General features: G+C 40.5%; 1 protein-coding gene across 1 annotated transcript; it reads right to left on the bottom strand.

Annotated features, from left to right (window-relative positions):
• Positions 1–1,407: 1,407 nt before the first annotated feature.
• On the bottom strand, positions 1,408–2,954 carry LOC135967232 (mammaglobin-B-like). The gene is made up of 2 exons (XM_065529681.1): positions 2,900–2,954; positions 1,408–1,627 (listed from the first exon to the last, which is right to left on the bottom strand). The coding sequence occupies exons 1-2, from the start codon at positions 2,952–2,954 to the stop codon at positions 1,491–1,493; spliced, it is 192 nt and encodes a 63-aa protein (XP_065385753.1). The 3' UTR covers positions 1,408–1,490.
• Positions 2,955–14,305: the final 11,351 nt, after the last annotated feature.

Genomic DNA, 14,305 nt, shown 5'->3' with positions numbered 1-14,305 from the left:
ATAATAATAATAATAATAATAATAATATTTTTTCCAGTAATCCTGTTAATAATTTTTGTTCCAATAATCCTGTTCTTTGAAATTATTTCTTCAAAAAATATGCCACAAGTACTATTTGTTGAAGGTCCTCCAATTTGAACTGTTTCCTATGTCATATTTTCAACACAGGATTGTTAAAATCTGATCTCAAATCAAGATGTGTTGGTTTTGAGTTGCTGTATGGCCATAAAAGTGAGAAATACTGTAACAGTCTGACACACTCCATCGTTACCTTAATGAGCTGCAAAATATTGTACGACAAGCTCATTGTGGACTAGAGAATGATGAGTCTTATATGGATATTTTAAGAAAAAAATGATCTTACCATATTTTTGGTATATCTCTAGATTTTCTATCATGGAATATTTTAATTGGAATTTTTGACATATTAACTAAATGATAAAAAAAATTCTATAAACAATGTGTACTTATAAATACACAGAAATACTCATTGTTATAACCACCGACTTTTGTTTTGAAAAATTCTGGCACTCATACTGTTTAACACCTATGATCTGCACTTCCTTTTCCATGAGGTGGTTAATTAAATGGTACCTGATTTCCAATCATGTATACTAAGAAATCTTGGTTGCCTGGACATCAAATTTAAATTCTTTACATTAGGATATATAGAAGTTGCACAAACGGTATTTTCTGCACTCCATAAAAGAAGTATAAGGAAGATTTTACTGCTTGTTTTTGTGACAGAGGAAAATTTTTGTGTTAGTTGTTCTTGCAAATGAGTGGCTCCTTAAAAATCATATATTTTCTTTTGATAGAAAATCTGTGTGTGTCTGTCCCTGTGTGTGTGTGTCTATGTGAGTGTATTTGTGTGTTTCTGTCTGTGTGAGAATGGACTGGGGAGGTGAGGGTTAGATTTGCCATTTCTGGATCTTTCTTTTCTCTCTTTTGCCGTTTCCATTTATCACTTACAAAGGATTCTTAAAGTGTAGTGGCAAAGCACCCTAAGGAAAAACTTTAATTAACTGATATATAAAGAAAGCTTTTTGGCCAAGTACAGTAGCTCACACCTGTAATCCCAGCACTTTGGGAGGCTGAAGTGGGTAGATCACGAGGTCAAGAGAACAAGACCATCCTGGCTAACACGGTGAAACCTCATCTCTACTAAGAATGCTAAAAGTTAGCCAGGCGAGTTGGCATGCGCCTGTAGTCCCAGCTACTCGGAGGCTGAGGCAGGAAAATGGTGTGAACCCAGGAGGTGGAGCTTGCAGTGAGCCAAGATCACGCCACTGCATTCCAGCTTGGGCGACAGAGTGAGACTCCGTCTGAAAAAGAAAAGAAAAAAGAAAGAAAGAAAGCTTCTTAATAGTTGCTTAATATTCTTGGTGAGACATTTAGAGCCCACTTTTCAAAGGCACATTAAAAGAAACACTAAATTACCATCATCACTCCAAAACTGTTCAGAGTTTTACTTGACTGGTTGAGGAGCACTACTTAAGTTCCCCTACAACCTCTGCAGTGGCATCACTGTCTATGAACTCCTGTAAAAATTGTGTGTATTCTGGTATAGACACTTCAGGATTGAGGGTCTTTGCAACCACATCCTCCAGCAGTTGGCAGCCAGAACCTAGGAAAAAGGCACAAGAACATGAGCCATCACCAGAGGTGTGAACCCGTGTTGGGTATGAGCTGTGAGGCTGGTCATCTTCTTACCTCCCAGGAGAGACAAAGCTTCAGAAAGATTATGGTGCAGGGTGTCAGGTTCTCAATTCTTGGAGCATAAACTCAGGCTTTGCAAATGCTCCCAAGATCCCAAGCCCAGAGAAGCCCAATGTCTTGTATTCTTGATGAAGAGGACCTTTGCGAAATAAGGTGCTCTCACTGGAGAGCCACAGCAAAACTGCTTGGCCTTTCTTGGTTCAAAGTCATGCAATGCTTCCCTGTTATCATTTCCAGCATTAAGTAGGGGTCCCAAGGATTTCAGATGAATGGTTCTAGGATATTGTTCATTAGCTCTGTTAACTCTTAACAGCATCAACAAGGAATGTGAAATAGAACTTTTGCTCATGCAGGTATCTGAGGTGCTGGCCCCCATGGGGGTGGAAAGAGTGCAGGACTTGGATTCTCATGAGCTGTCTGTGCTCTGGGCTCTGCTGTTTTCTGTTTAGTTGACTGTGAGCTTGTCAGATTTTCACCCATCTGCATGTACTTTGGGAACAAATGAGGCAGGGTGTGTGAATAAGCTTTGTGACTTGCGTAAGCCAGGCCACATACGGGACCTATTAGCACTGATTGTGGCTGCCAGGTCTTTTTCCTCTCACTGGATCTTCAGTGCTGGAAGGAGACCCCATGGGGTGTGAGTTCTCCCCAACAGTCTGCCTTGAGACTAAAAAACTTGGGAGTGAAAGGGCATCCCAGGAGGGCTGGGATGAGAACACAGAGTGAGCCCCACAGGGTGAAAGACGCTGGGTCACACTCTGCAGCCTGGTCCTCTGTCCTGGCAGGTTTCCAACTTTCTTCTACATTCAAGGTTACCAGTGATTATTTTGTGGTTCGTAGATGCAGATGTGATCAGGCCTTCATATTTCTCTCTCTCTTGCCCCACTGAAATAGCTAATTCCAATATTCAATCCTGAGACTTATCCTGGTTTCTGTGGTCACTGTGTATGGTGGAACACTGAGTACCATGAGACACTGCATGCAGCTCCAATGCAGGGGACAGCCCAGGACAGAGCTGCCTGCATGATTGTCTGAAATTATGAGGATCCTAAGGCCCATTACACCCAGACCCTTTGTACTGGGGCTGACCTGTGCTGGGTGTTGAGAACCAGGTGCTCTTCCACAGGGGCCTAGGCAATAACCCCTATCCCAGGGAAAATCCTCTTTGCACAGAATTCACCTGCATAGTGATTTAGGGGGAGGGCAGCCAGCCTGAGGACCATCAGCAGCTTCATGGTGAGGCAGCTGCTGATGGTGTTCAGTCATGTGTGGCAGGGATCAAGGAATTTGCTGTTGAGGTGTGCACCCAACACTGCTCTATTCATTCTCCAGGTAGGTACTTTAATTATACCTAGTGATGAGGCAATGAGTCAACCTGGCATGGGACTAGGAGACAAAAGGGTGCACCAAGGGAACCCCCAACCATCCTGTGATCTGTGTTTAATAACCAGATCTTCCCTCTGACACAGCCTACCAAAATGAGAAGGAACAAGATAAACAATTCTGGTAATATAACAAGACAAGGCTCTTTAACACCCCCAAAATGTCACAGTAGCTCACCAGAAATGGATCCACATCAAGAATTTTCTGATTTCTCTGGAAAAGAATACAGAGGTTCGATCATTAAGCTAATCAAGGAGGTACCAGAAAAAAAGTGCAGTCCAATTTAAGGAAATTTAAAAATATATAAGATATAAGGGAAGAAAACTTCAGTGAAATAGGTAGCATAAATAAAAAACAACCACAACTTCAGGAAATAAAGGACACACTTAGAGAAATGCAAAATGTATTGGAAAGTCTCAGCAATAGAATCGAACAAGCAGAATAAAGAACTTCAGAGCTCAAAGGCAAGGTTTTCAAATTAACCCAATCCAACAAAGACAAAGAAAAAAAATTTTTTTAATAAACAAAGCCTCCAAGAATTTAATAAACAAAGCCTCCAAGGGATTATGTTAAATGACCAAACCTAAGAATAATTGGCATTACTGGCAAAGAAGAGAAATCTAAAGGTTTGGGAAACATATTTGGGGGAATAATCGAGGAAAACTTCCCCAGCCTTGCTATAGACCTAGACATCCAAATACAAGAAGCTCAAAAACCACTTGGGAAATTCTTTGCAAAAAGATAATTTCCTAGGTACATTGCCACCTGGTTATCTAAAGCCAAGACAAAGAAAAGAATCTTAAGAGCTGTGAGGCAAAAGCACTAGATAACCTATAATGAAAAACTTATCTGATTAACAGCAGTTTCTCAGCAGAAACTATACAAACTAGACGGGATTGGGGCCTATCTTCAGCCTCCTTAAACAAAACAATTATCAGCCAAAAATTTTGTATCCAGCAAAACTAAACTTCATAACAAATGCTGAGAGAATTTGCCACTACCAGACCAGCAATATGAGAATGGATAAAGACAGCTTTAAATCTTGAAACAAATCTTGGAAACACATCAAAACAGAACCTCTTTAAAGCATAAATTTCACAGGACCTATAAAACAAAAATACAGTTTAAAAAAACAAGGTATACAGGCAACAAATACTATGATGAATGGAATAGTACCTCACATCACAATACTAATATTGAATGTAAATATCCTAAATGCTGTGCTTAAAATATACAGAATTGCAGAGTGGATAAGAATTCACCAACCAACTGTCTGCTGCTTTCAAGAGACTCACCTATTACTTAACAACTCATGTAAACTTAAAGTAAAAAGGTGGAAAAAGACATTCCATACAAGTGGACACCAAAGCAAGCAAGACTAGCTGTTCTTATTTCAGAGGAAACAAACTTTAAGGCAACAGCAGTTAAACAAGACAAATAGGGACATTATATAATGATAAAAGGTCTTGTCCAACAGAAAAATGTCACCATTCTAAATAAATGTGCACCTAACACTGGAGTTCTCAAATTTATAAAACAATTACTACTACATCTAAGAAATGGAATAGACAGCAACACAATAATAGTGGCGGACTTCAATATTCCACTGAAAGCACTAGACAGGTCATCAAGACAGAAAGTCAACAAAGAAACAATGGATTTAAACTGTACCCTGGGATTCCTTAAAGAAAACAGAGAAGGTGCCAGACTCCCTTTTGGGGAGAAACTTTTTATCTTTATGGAACCCCAATGGTGTAAACAAACAAGTTTCTCTCAGATCTTAAACTGCTTACTATTGTATTGTGTTACCTGATTTTTTTACTAAAACAGTTATAATAGCAGAGGCTACTCTTGAGTTTTTAAGGGATAGTGTAATTTAGACACTTAGAAATGTCTCTGTTTAAAAAAATTCTTTTTCAAGTGCATTGTAAAAGCAACACATACTAGCCTCATACTAATTCTCCTTTTTTGGAGACCCAGGTTGAACCCTGAAGTGTCAGCTTTGCCTAGAGTTCAAAGATCCAGTTAAGAGATAGGTAGTGCCTATCTAAATAAAACTGGTCTCCTTATACAATTCTATGATATATTTCTATAATTTTTGTTTGATTTGGCATCCATTTTTAATCCCCCTCTAGCAGAAACAGACTCTCTCTGTACTTTGAGATATAAATTTTGATACCTGATTTTTCACCTAATAGTTACCTTAACATGCAGATTTAGGGCTATCTCACTGACAATTGCCTAGGGGAATAAAATAAGTTATCAAGAAATGGGAAGTCTTAAATAGGAGACAAAATAGAGGTCTTATGAATCTGTGAAATTCACTTCTATCTACATGTCTAATACATCTTTGTATTTATGTGTCCTGTATAAGATGTCTCACTACTAAAAATGTGTAAAAGTGTTCCAGTTAATTGCTTTTAAAAATAACTTAAAAGGGAGGCTCAAAGATGGCCGAACAGGAACAGCCCCAGTCTACAGCTCCCAACATGAGTGATGCAGAAGACGAGTGATTTCTGCATTTCCAACTGAGGCCAGGTTCATCTCACTGGGGCTTGTTGGACAGTGGGTGCAGGACAGTGAGTGCAGCCCATGGACTATAAGCCAAAGTAGGGCAAGGCATCATCTCACCCAGCAAGGTCAAGGGCTTGGGGAATTCCCTTTCCTAGCCAAGGGAAGCCATGACAGACAGCACCTGGAAAATTGGGTTACTCCCACTCTAATACTGTACTTTTCCAAAGGTCTTAACAAATGGCACACCAGGAGATTATATCCCACGCCTGCCTCAGAGGGTCCCACACCCACGGAGCCTTGCGCACTGCCAGCACGGCAGTCTGAGATCAAACTGTAGGGCGGCAGTGAGACTGGGGAGAGATGCCCACCATTGCTGAGGCTTGAGTAGGTAAACAAGGTGGCTGGGAAGCTCGAACTGGGTGGAGCCCACCACAGCTCAAGGAGGCCTGCCTGCCTCTGTAGATGCTACCTCTCAGGGCAGGGCATAGCTGAACAAAAGGCAACATAAATTGCTACAGTCTTAAACATCCCTGTCTGACAGATTTGAAGAGAGTAGTTGTTCGCCCAGCACATAGTTTGAGATCTGAGAATGAACAGACTGCCTCTCAAGTGGGTTCCTGAACCCCCAGTAGCCTAACTTGGAGGCACCTCCCAGTAGGGCCCGACTGACACCTCATACAGCCGAGTGCCCCTCTGAGACGAAGCTTCCAGAGGAAGGATCAGGCAGCAACATTTCCCGTTCTGCAATATTTGCGGTTCTGCAGCCTCTGCTGGTGATACCCAGGCAAACAGGGTCTGGAGTGGACCTCCAGCAAACTCCAACAGACCTGTAGCTGAGGGACCTGACTGTTAGAAGGAAAACTAACAAACAGAAAGGATATCCACACCAAAACCACATCTGTACATCACCATCATCAAAGACCAAAGGTAGATAAAACCACAAAGATGGGGAGAAACCAGAGCAGAAAATCTGAAAATTCTAAAAATCAGAGCACCTCTTCTCCTCCAAAGGAATGCAGCTCCTCACCAGCAACAGAACAAAGCTGGATTGAGAATGACTTTGATGAGTTGAGAGAAGAAGGCTTCAGAAGATCTGTAACAACAAACTTCTTTGAGTTAAAGGAGGATGTTCGAACCCATTGGAAAGAAGCTAAAAACCTTGAAAAAATAGTGGACGAATGGCTAACTAGAATAAACAACATACACAGAAGACCTTAAATGACCTGATGGAGCTGAAAAACCATGGCATGAGAACTATGTGACACATGCACAAGCATCAGTAGCTGATTTGATTAACTGGAAGAAAGGGTATCAGTGATTGAAGATCAAATGAATGAAATGAAGCAAGAAGAGAAGTGTAGAGAAAAAAGAGGAAAAAGAAATGAACAAAACCTCCAAGAAATATGGGACTATGTGAAAAAACCAAATCTACGTCTGATTGGTGTACCAGAAAGTGACAGGAAGAATGAAACCAAGTTGGAAAACACTCTTATTATCCAGGGGAACTTCCCCAACCTAGCAAGGCAGACCAACATTCAAATTCAGGAAATACAGAGGACACCACAAAGATACTCCTCGAGAAGAGCAAATCAAAGACACATAATTATCAGATTCACTAAAGTTGAAATGAAGGAAAAAATATTAAGGGCAGCCAGAGAGAAAGGTCAGGTTACCCACAAAGGGAAGCCCATAAGACTAACAGCAGATCTCTCAGCAGAAATTCTACAAGCCAGAAGAGAGTGGGGGTCAATATTCAACCTTCTTAAAGAAAAGAATTTTCAACCCAGAATTTCATATCCAGCCAAACTAAGTTTCATAAGTGAAGGAGAAATAAAATCCTTTACAGAGAAGCAAATGCTGAGAGATTTTGTCACTACCACGCCTGCCTAACCAGAGCTTCTGAAGGAAGCACTAAACATGGAAAGGAACAACTGGTACCAGCCACTGCAAAAACATGCCAAATTGTAAAGACCATTGATGCTAGGAAGAAACTGTATCAACTAATGAGCAAAATAATCAGCTAACATCATAATGACAGGATCAACTTCACACATAACAATATTAACCTTAAATGTAAATGGGCTAAGTGCTCCAATTAAAAGACACAGACTGGTAAATTGGATAAAAAGTCAAGAACCATCAGTGTGCTGTATTCAGGAGACCCATCTCACATGCAGAGACACACATTGGCTCAAAATAAAGAGATGGAGGAAAATCTACCAAGCAAATGGAAAACAATAAAAAAGGAGAGGTTGCAATCCTAGTCTCTGATAAAGCAGACTTTAAACCAACAAAGATCAGAAGAGACAAAGAAGGCCATTACATAATGGTAAAGGGGTCAATTCAACAAGAAGAGCTAACTATCCTAAATATATATGCACCCAATACAAGAGCACCCACATTCATAAAGCAAGTTCTTAGAGACCTACAAAGAGACTTAGACTCCCACACAATAATAATGGCAGACCTTCACATCCCACTGTCAACTAGACAGATCAACAAGACAGAAAGTTGACAAAGATATCCAGGAATTGAACTCAGCTCTGCACCAAGTGGACCTAATAGACATCTACAGAACTCTCCACCCCAAATCAACAGAATATACATTCTTCTCAGCACCACATCGCACTTATTCTAAAATTGGCAACATAGTTGGAAGTAAAGCACTCCTCAGCAAATGTAAAAGAACAGAAATTATAACAAACTGTCTCTCAGACCACAGTGCAATCAAACTAGAACTCAGGATTAAGAAACTCACTCAAAACCACTCAACTACATAGAAATTGAACAACCTGCTCCTGAATGACTACTGGGCACATAACGAACTGAAGGCAAAAATAAAGATGTTCTTTGAAACCAATGAGAACAAAGACACAACATACCAGAATCTCTGGGACACATTTAAAGCAGCGTATAGAGGGAAATTTATAGCACTAAATGCCCACAAGAGAAGGCAGGAAATATTTGAAATTGACACCCTAACATCACAATTAAAAGAACTAGAGAAGCAAGAACAAACACATTCAAACGCTAGCAGAAGGCAAGAAATAACTAAGGTCAGAGCAGAACTGAAGGAGATAGAGACATAAAATACCCTTCAAAAAAATCAATGAATCCAGGAGCTGGTTTTTTGAAAAGATCAATAAAATTGATAGACTGCTAGCAAGACTAATAAAGAAGAAAACAGAGAAGAATCAAATACATGCAATAAAAAATGATAAAGGGGATATCACCACTGATCCCACAGAAATATAAACTACCATCAGAGAATACTATAAACACCTCTACACATATAAACTAGAAAATCTAGAAGAAATGGTAAATTCCTGGACACATACACTCTCCCAAGACTAAACCAGGAAGAAATTGAATCCCTGAATAGACCAATAACAGGCTCTGAAATTGAGGCAATAATTAATAGCCTACCAACCAAAAAAAGTCCAGGACCAGATGGATTCACAGCCAAATTCTACCAGAGGTACAAGGAGGAGCTAGTACCATTCCTTCTGAAACTATTCCAATCAATAAAAAAAGAAGTAATCCTCCCTAACTCATTTTATGAGGCCAGCATCATCCTGATACCAAAGCCTGGCAGAGACACAACAAAAAAAGAGAATTTTACACCAATATCCCTGATGAATATTGATGCAAACGTCCTCAACAAAATACTGGCAAACCGAATCCAGCAACACATCAAAAAGCTTATCCACCATATTCAAATTGGATTCATCCCTGGGATGCAAGGCTGGTTCAATGTACACAAATCAAGAAATGTAATCCATCATATAAACAGAAGTAAAGACAAAAACCACATGATTATCTCAATCGATGCAGAAAAGGCCTTTGACAAAATTCAACACCTCTTCATGCCAAAAACTCTCAATAAACTAAGTATTGATGAGATGTATCTCAAAATAATAAGAGCTATTTATGACAAACCCACAGTCAATATCATACTGAATGGGCAAATACTGGAAGCATTCCCTTTGAAAACTGGCACAAGACAGGGTTGCCCTCTCTCACCACTCCTATTCAATATCGTGTTGGCAGTTCTGGCCAGGGCAATCGGGCAGGAGAAAGAAATAAAGGGTATTCAATTAGGAAAGAGGAAGTCAAATTGTCCCTGTTTGCAGATGGCATGATTGTATATTTAGAAAACCCCACCATCTCAGCCCAAAATCTTCTTAAACTGATAAGCAACTTCAGCAAAGTCTCAGGATACAAAATCAATCTGCAAAATTCACAGGCATTTCTATACACCAATAACAGACAAACAGAGAGCCAAATCACGAGTGAACTCCCATTCACAATTGCTTCAAAGAGAGTAAAATACCTAGGAATCCAACTTACAAGGGATGTGAAGGACTTCTTCAAGGAGAACTACAAACCACTGCTTAACAAAATAAAAGAGGACACAAACAAATGGAAGAACATTCCATGCTCATGGATAGGAAGAATCAATATCCTGAAAATGGCCATACTGCCCAAAGTAATTTATAGATTCAATGCCATCCCCATCAAGCTACCAATGACTTTCTTCACGGAACTGGAAAAAACTACTTTAAAGTTCATGTGGAACCAAAAAAGAGCCCACATTGCCAAGACAATCCTAAGCCAAAAGAACAAAGCTGGAGGCATCACACTACCTGACTTCAAACTATACTACAAATCTACAGTAACCAAAATATCATGGTACTGGTACCAAAACAGATATATAGACCAATAGAACAGAACAGAGACCTCAGAAATACTACTACACATCTACAACCATCTGATCTTTGACAAATCTGAAGAAAACGAGAAATGGGGAAAGGATTCCCTATTTAATAAATGGTGCTGGGGAAACTGGCTAGCCACATGTAGAAAGCTGAAACTGGATCCCTCCTTACACCTTACACAAAAATTAATTCAAGATAGATTAAAGACTTAAATGTCAGACCTAAAACCATAAAAATCCTAGAAGAAAACCTAGGCAATACCGCTCAGGACATAGGCATGGGCAAGGATTTCATGACTAAGACACCAAAAGCAATGGCAACAAAAGCCAAAATTGAGAACTGGAATCTAATTAAACTAAAGAGCTTCTGCACAGCAAAAGAAACTATCATCAGAGTGAACAGGCAACCTACAGAATGGGAGAAGATTTTTGCAATCTACCCATCTGATAAAGGGCTAATATCCAGAATCTACAAAGAACTCAAACAAATTTACAAGAAAAAAAAATCAAACAACCCCATAAAATGTGGGCAAAGCATATGAACAGACACTTCTCAAAAGAAGACATTTATGCAGCCAACAGACACATTTAAAAATGCTTACCATTTACGGCCATCAGAGAAATGCAAATAGAAACTACAATGAGATACCATCTCACACCAGTTAGAATGGCAATCATTAAAGTCAGGAAACAACAGATGCTGGAGAGGATGTGGAGAAATAGGAACACTTTTACACTGTTGGTGGGACTGTAAACTACTTCAACCATCATGGAAGGCAGTGTGGCGATTCCTCAAGGATCTAGAACTAGAAATACCATTTGACCCAGCCATCCTATTACTGGGTATATACCCAAAGGATTATAAATCATACATCATGCTGCTATAAAGACACATGCACATATATGTTTATTGTGGCACTATTCACAATAGCAAAGACTTGGAACCAACCCAAATGTCCATAACCAATAGACTGGATTAAGAAAATGTGGCACATATACACCATGGAATACTATGCAGCCATATAAAAGCATGAGTTCATGCCCTTTGTAGGGACATGGATGAAGCTGGAAACCATCATTCCGAGCAAACTGTGACAAGGACAGAAAACCAAACACCGCATATTCTCACTCATAGGTGGGAATTGAACAATGAGATCACTTGGACACAGGATAGGGAACATCACACACCGGAGCCTGCCGTGGGGTGAGGGGAGGGGGTAGAGATAGCATTAGGAGATACACCTAATGTAAATGACAAGTTAATGGATGCAGCACACCAACATGGCACATGTATACATATGTAACAAACCTGCATGTTGTGCACACGTACCCTAGAACTTAAAGTATAATAAATAAATACATATAAATAAATAAATAAATAAGCAATGATTAAATCAAAACTTCATATTCAGAATATTAAGCTTGTCATAAAGTGTAGGATGGATCATAGGGAGAAGACACTGGAGAAAAAGTGCCTAGGCAGTGATTGATAATATTTATCCAGAGGGCAAATTATGAGACTCTACTTAGCTCAGTGGTCATGAGAGACACCTGAAGAAATAAAGTCAAGAGACCCTGCATGAGTCAATCCTACATCCTTGGTAAATCTCATTCTCAGGTTTTTGAACTAGATGTTCTTCAAAATTAGCACTATCATTAGCAAAGAAGAAATCCAGGATGTCAATCAATGAGCACATAGACACCGAGAAAGCTGACTATGAGATGCTGGCAGGTCTAGGAAGGCATTTCTAGGGATAAAATACAAGCCCAGCTCCCCTGCAGTTACGTTCCTCCTCCCCCTCAGAGAGCAACGGTCCTTGCATTCTTTTATTGTGTTGTCGTTTCATGAAACTTGTCATTTCAATCATTTTTAAGTGTACAATTATGTGGCCTTCAGTGTATTCTTGATATTGTCACACTATACATTTCTAGGAAATTCTCATTCCAAACAGAAACTCTGTACTCCTTAACAATGACTTTGATACCCTCTTCTCCCTGTCTCAGCCCGAGTGGTCTTGCTGGATCCCACTTCACACTCTTTTAACAGAATCTCTGAAAGGAAAATGTTACCATATGTGACATGAATGTGATTAGCTTCGAATGATGAGAAGCGTGAGCACCTTGTGACCCCCAGGCTTCAAAGGCTATGGAAGTAGCTAAGGTAGCGGCCCTAAGCAACAGCCCTGGTGATGTCAGGAGTCCTGCAAGTATCATGGGGGAATCCTGCACCAGCTACTGCCTCCCCAGGTCACTGGATGACTGCCCCTATAGAAGAGAGAAGTGAGAGAATGAGGACTCTACTTATACACAGATTCATGTGTTCCAGACAGAGCCTGGGCATCACCTGCTTTTGACAGCTTCCCAGTGGATTCCAAAATAGAGCCAGGATTAAGGGGCCCTGGGTAGGCATTTCTCATTCTCATATTCATTAGTGGAAACAATCTCGGACCTTCCTGGGTACTAGTGAGGACTAAAAAACAAATGAAAAATGTTCCAGCAAGATGCATGCTGGGGTGTTCAATAAATAGAAATTTTTATTAATTGTAAGCAATAGAGTAATAATTTCTAAGGTATGTTGAGTGCTTTATAGTATTAATTTATATAATGTATTCTCACAACAATGCTATGACATGCATTCTATTTCACAGGAAAATAAATGGATGATAAAAAAGGATGTCTATGCATGTGGGTGCATGTGTGTATAAAGATGTAATGTAAGGTGTGAGCATCCAAGGGGGCCTCACAGAGAAGGAGACATGTGAAGTGCATTCTATGGATGGGGTGGTCAAACGTCTGAGGCAGGTAAGTCTATAAAGGCAAAGGAAAACCCATATGTCTTGGTGTAAGGATGTGACTCATGTGATGCATAAGAAATGAGACATAGGCCGGGCGCGGTGGCTCACGCCTGTAATCCCAGCACTTTGGGAGGCCGAGGCGGGCGGATCACAAGGTCAAGAGATCGAGACCACGGTGAAACCCCGTCTCTACTAAAAATACAAAAAATTAGCCGGGCGCGGTTGTGGGCGCCTGTAGTCCCAGCTACTCGGGAGGCTGAGGCAGGAGAATGGCGTGAACCCGGGAGGCGGAGCTTGCAGTGAGCTGAGATCCGGCCACTGCACTCCAGCCTGGGCGACAGAGCGAGACTCCGTCTCAAAAAAAAAAAAAAAAAAAAAAAGAAATGAGACATAAACAACTATGGCTGAGGACAGAGCACCCAGGAAAACAGAAGATGAGGAGACAGGGCTCCCAGGAGCAGGGTCTTGGAAGTCCTCATGTGGAACACAAGGCTATGGATGTGTTCCTCCAGCAGTGGTTCCTCTCTGGGGTTCTCAGAATGTAGCCTGAGCTCTGTGAATCCTTGTGTCTGTCTGTGAATCCTTGTGCCTGTCCATGCACAGTGTGTAGGCTAAACTGGTCTTGAGTTTCACACACTTAGGTTCTATTTTTTTAAGTGTAAATATTTTCTGGCAGTATTAAAATACAAATTTCTTTTAAAAGCAATGTTTAATAATAGCTACTCTTATCTACTCTTTTCTCAGTTGTATAACAATAGCTATTATCATATAAACATGAGTTTAGGGTAAAAAATGACTTCCCTTACTTGAAACCCTTGAGAATACGTGCGCTCTGGTTGTTTAGGGTTGTTGAAAGAGGATAGGACCATGTTTCAGTTTTGGGAGGCTCACATTGGCATGAATAAGGAGGATTTCTCACAGGAAGGGCTCACAGAGGCTGGGAAACAGTTGAGGAGACCTTAATCTGAGTTGAGTTTGGAAGGACTCAGACAAGACTGTTAGGTGGCTGTGTGATGGGAAAGAAGGGACTCGTGGAGGTGATGCTGTGGCCATGGAGTGAACAGAACTTAGTGTGTGGTGAGGAGTCAGGAGGGAGGGAAGCTGTAGTTGGCTGATTTATGCCTCCATCTCCCAAAAGATATCCACATTCTAATCCCTAGAATCTGTGAATGGCCCA

This window comes from Macaca fascicularis, chromosome 14 (genome assembly GCF_037993035.2).
Source record: "Macaca fascicularis isolate 582-1 chromosome 14, T2T-MFA8v1.1".
NCBI classification, from domain to species: Eukaryota; Metazoa; Chordata; class Mammalia; order Primates; family Cercopithecidae; genus Macaca; species Macaca fascicularis.
Note: the sequence above shows the minus strand (reverse complement) of the source record. Positions and strands in the feature narration are given on the sequence as shown.

Coding starts and splice junctions, on each gene's coding strand:
- LOC135967232 (XM_065529681.1), bottom strand. CDS start 2,954: ATGAAGCTGCTGATGGTCCTCAGGCTGGCTGCCCTCCCCCTAAATCAC. Junction 1,628..2,899: donor CCCCCTAAATCACTATGCAG/GTGAATTCTGTG, acceptor CCTTTTTCCTAG/GTTCTGGCTGCCAACTGCTG.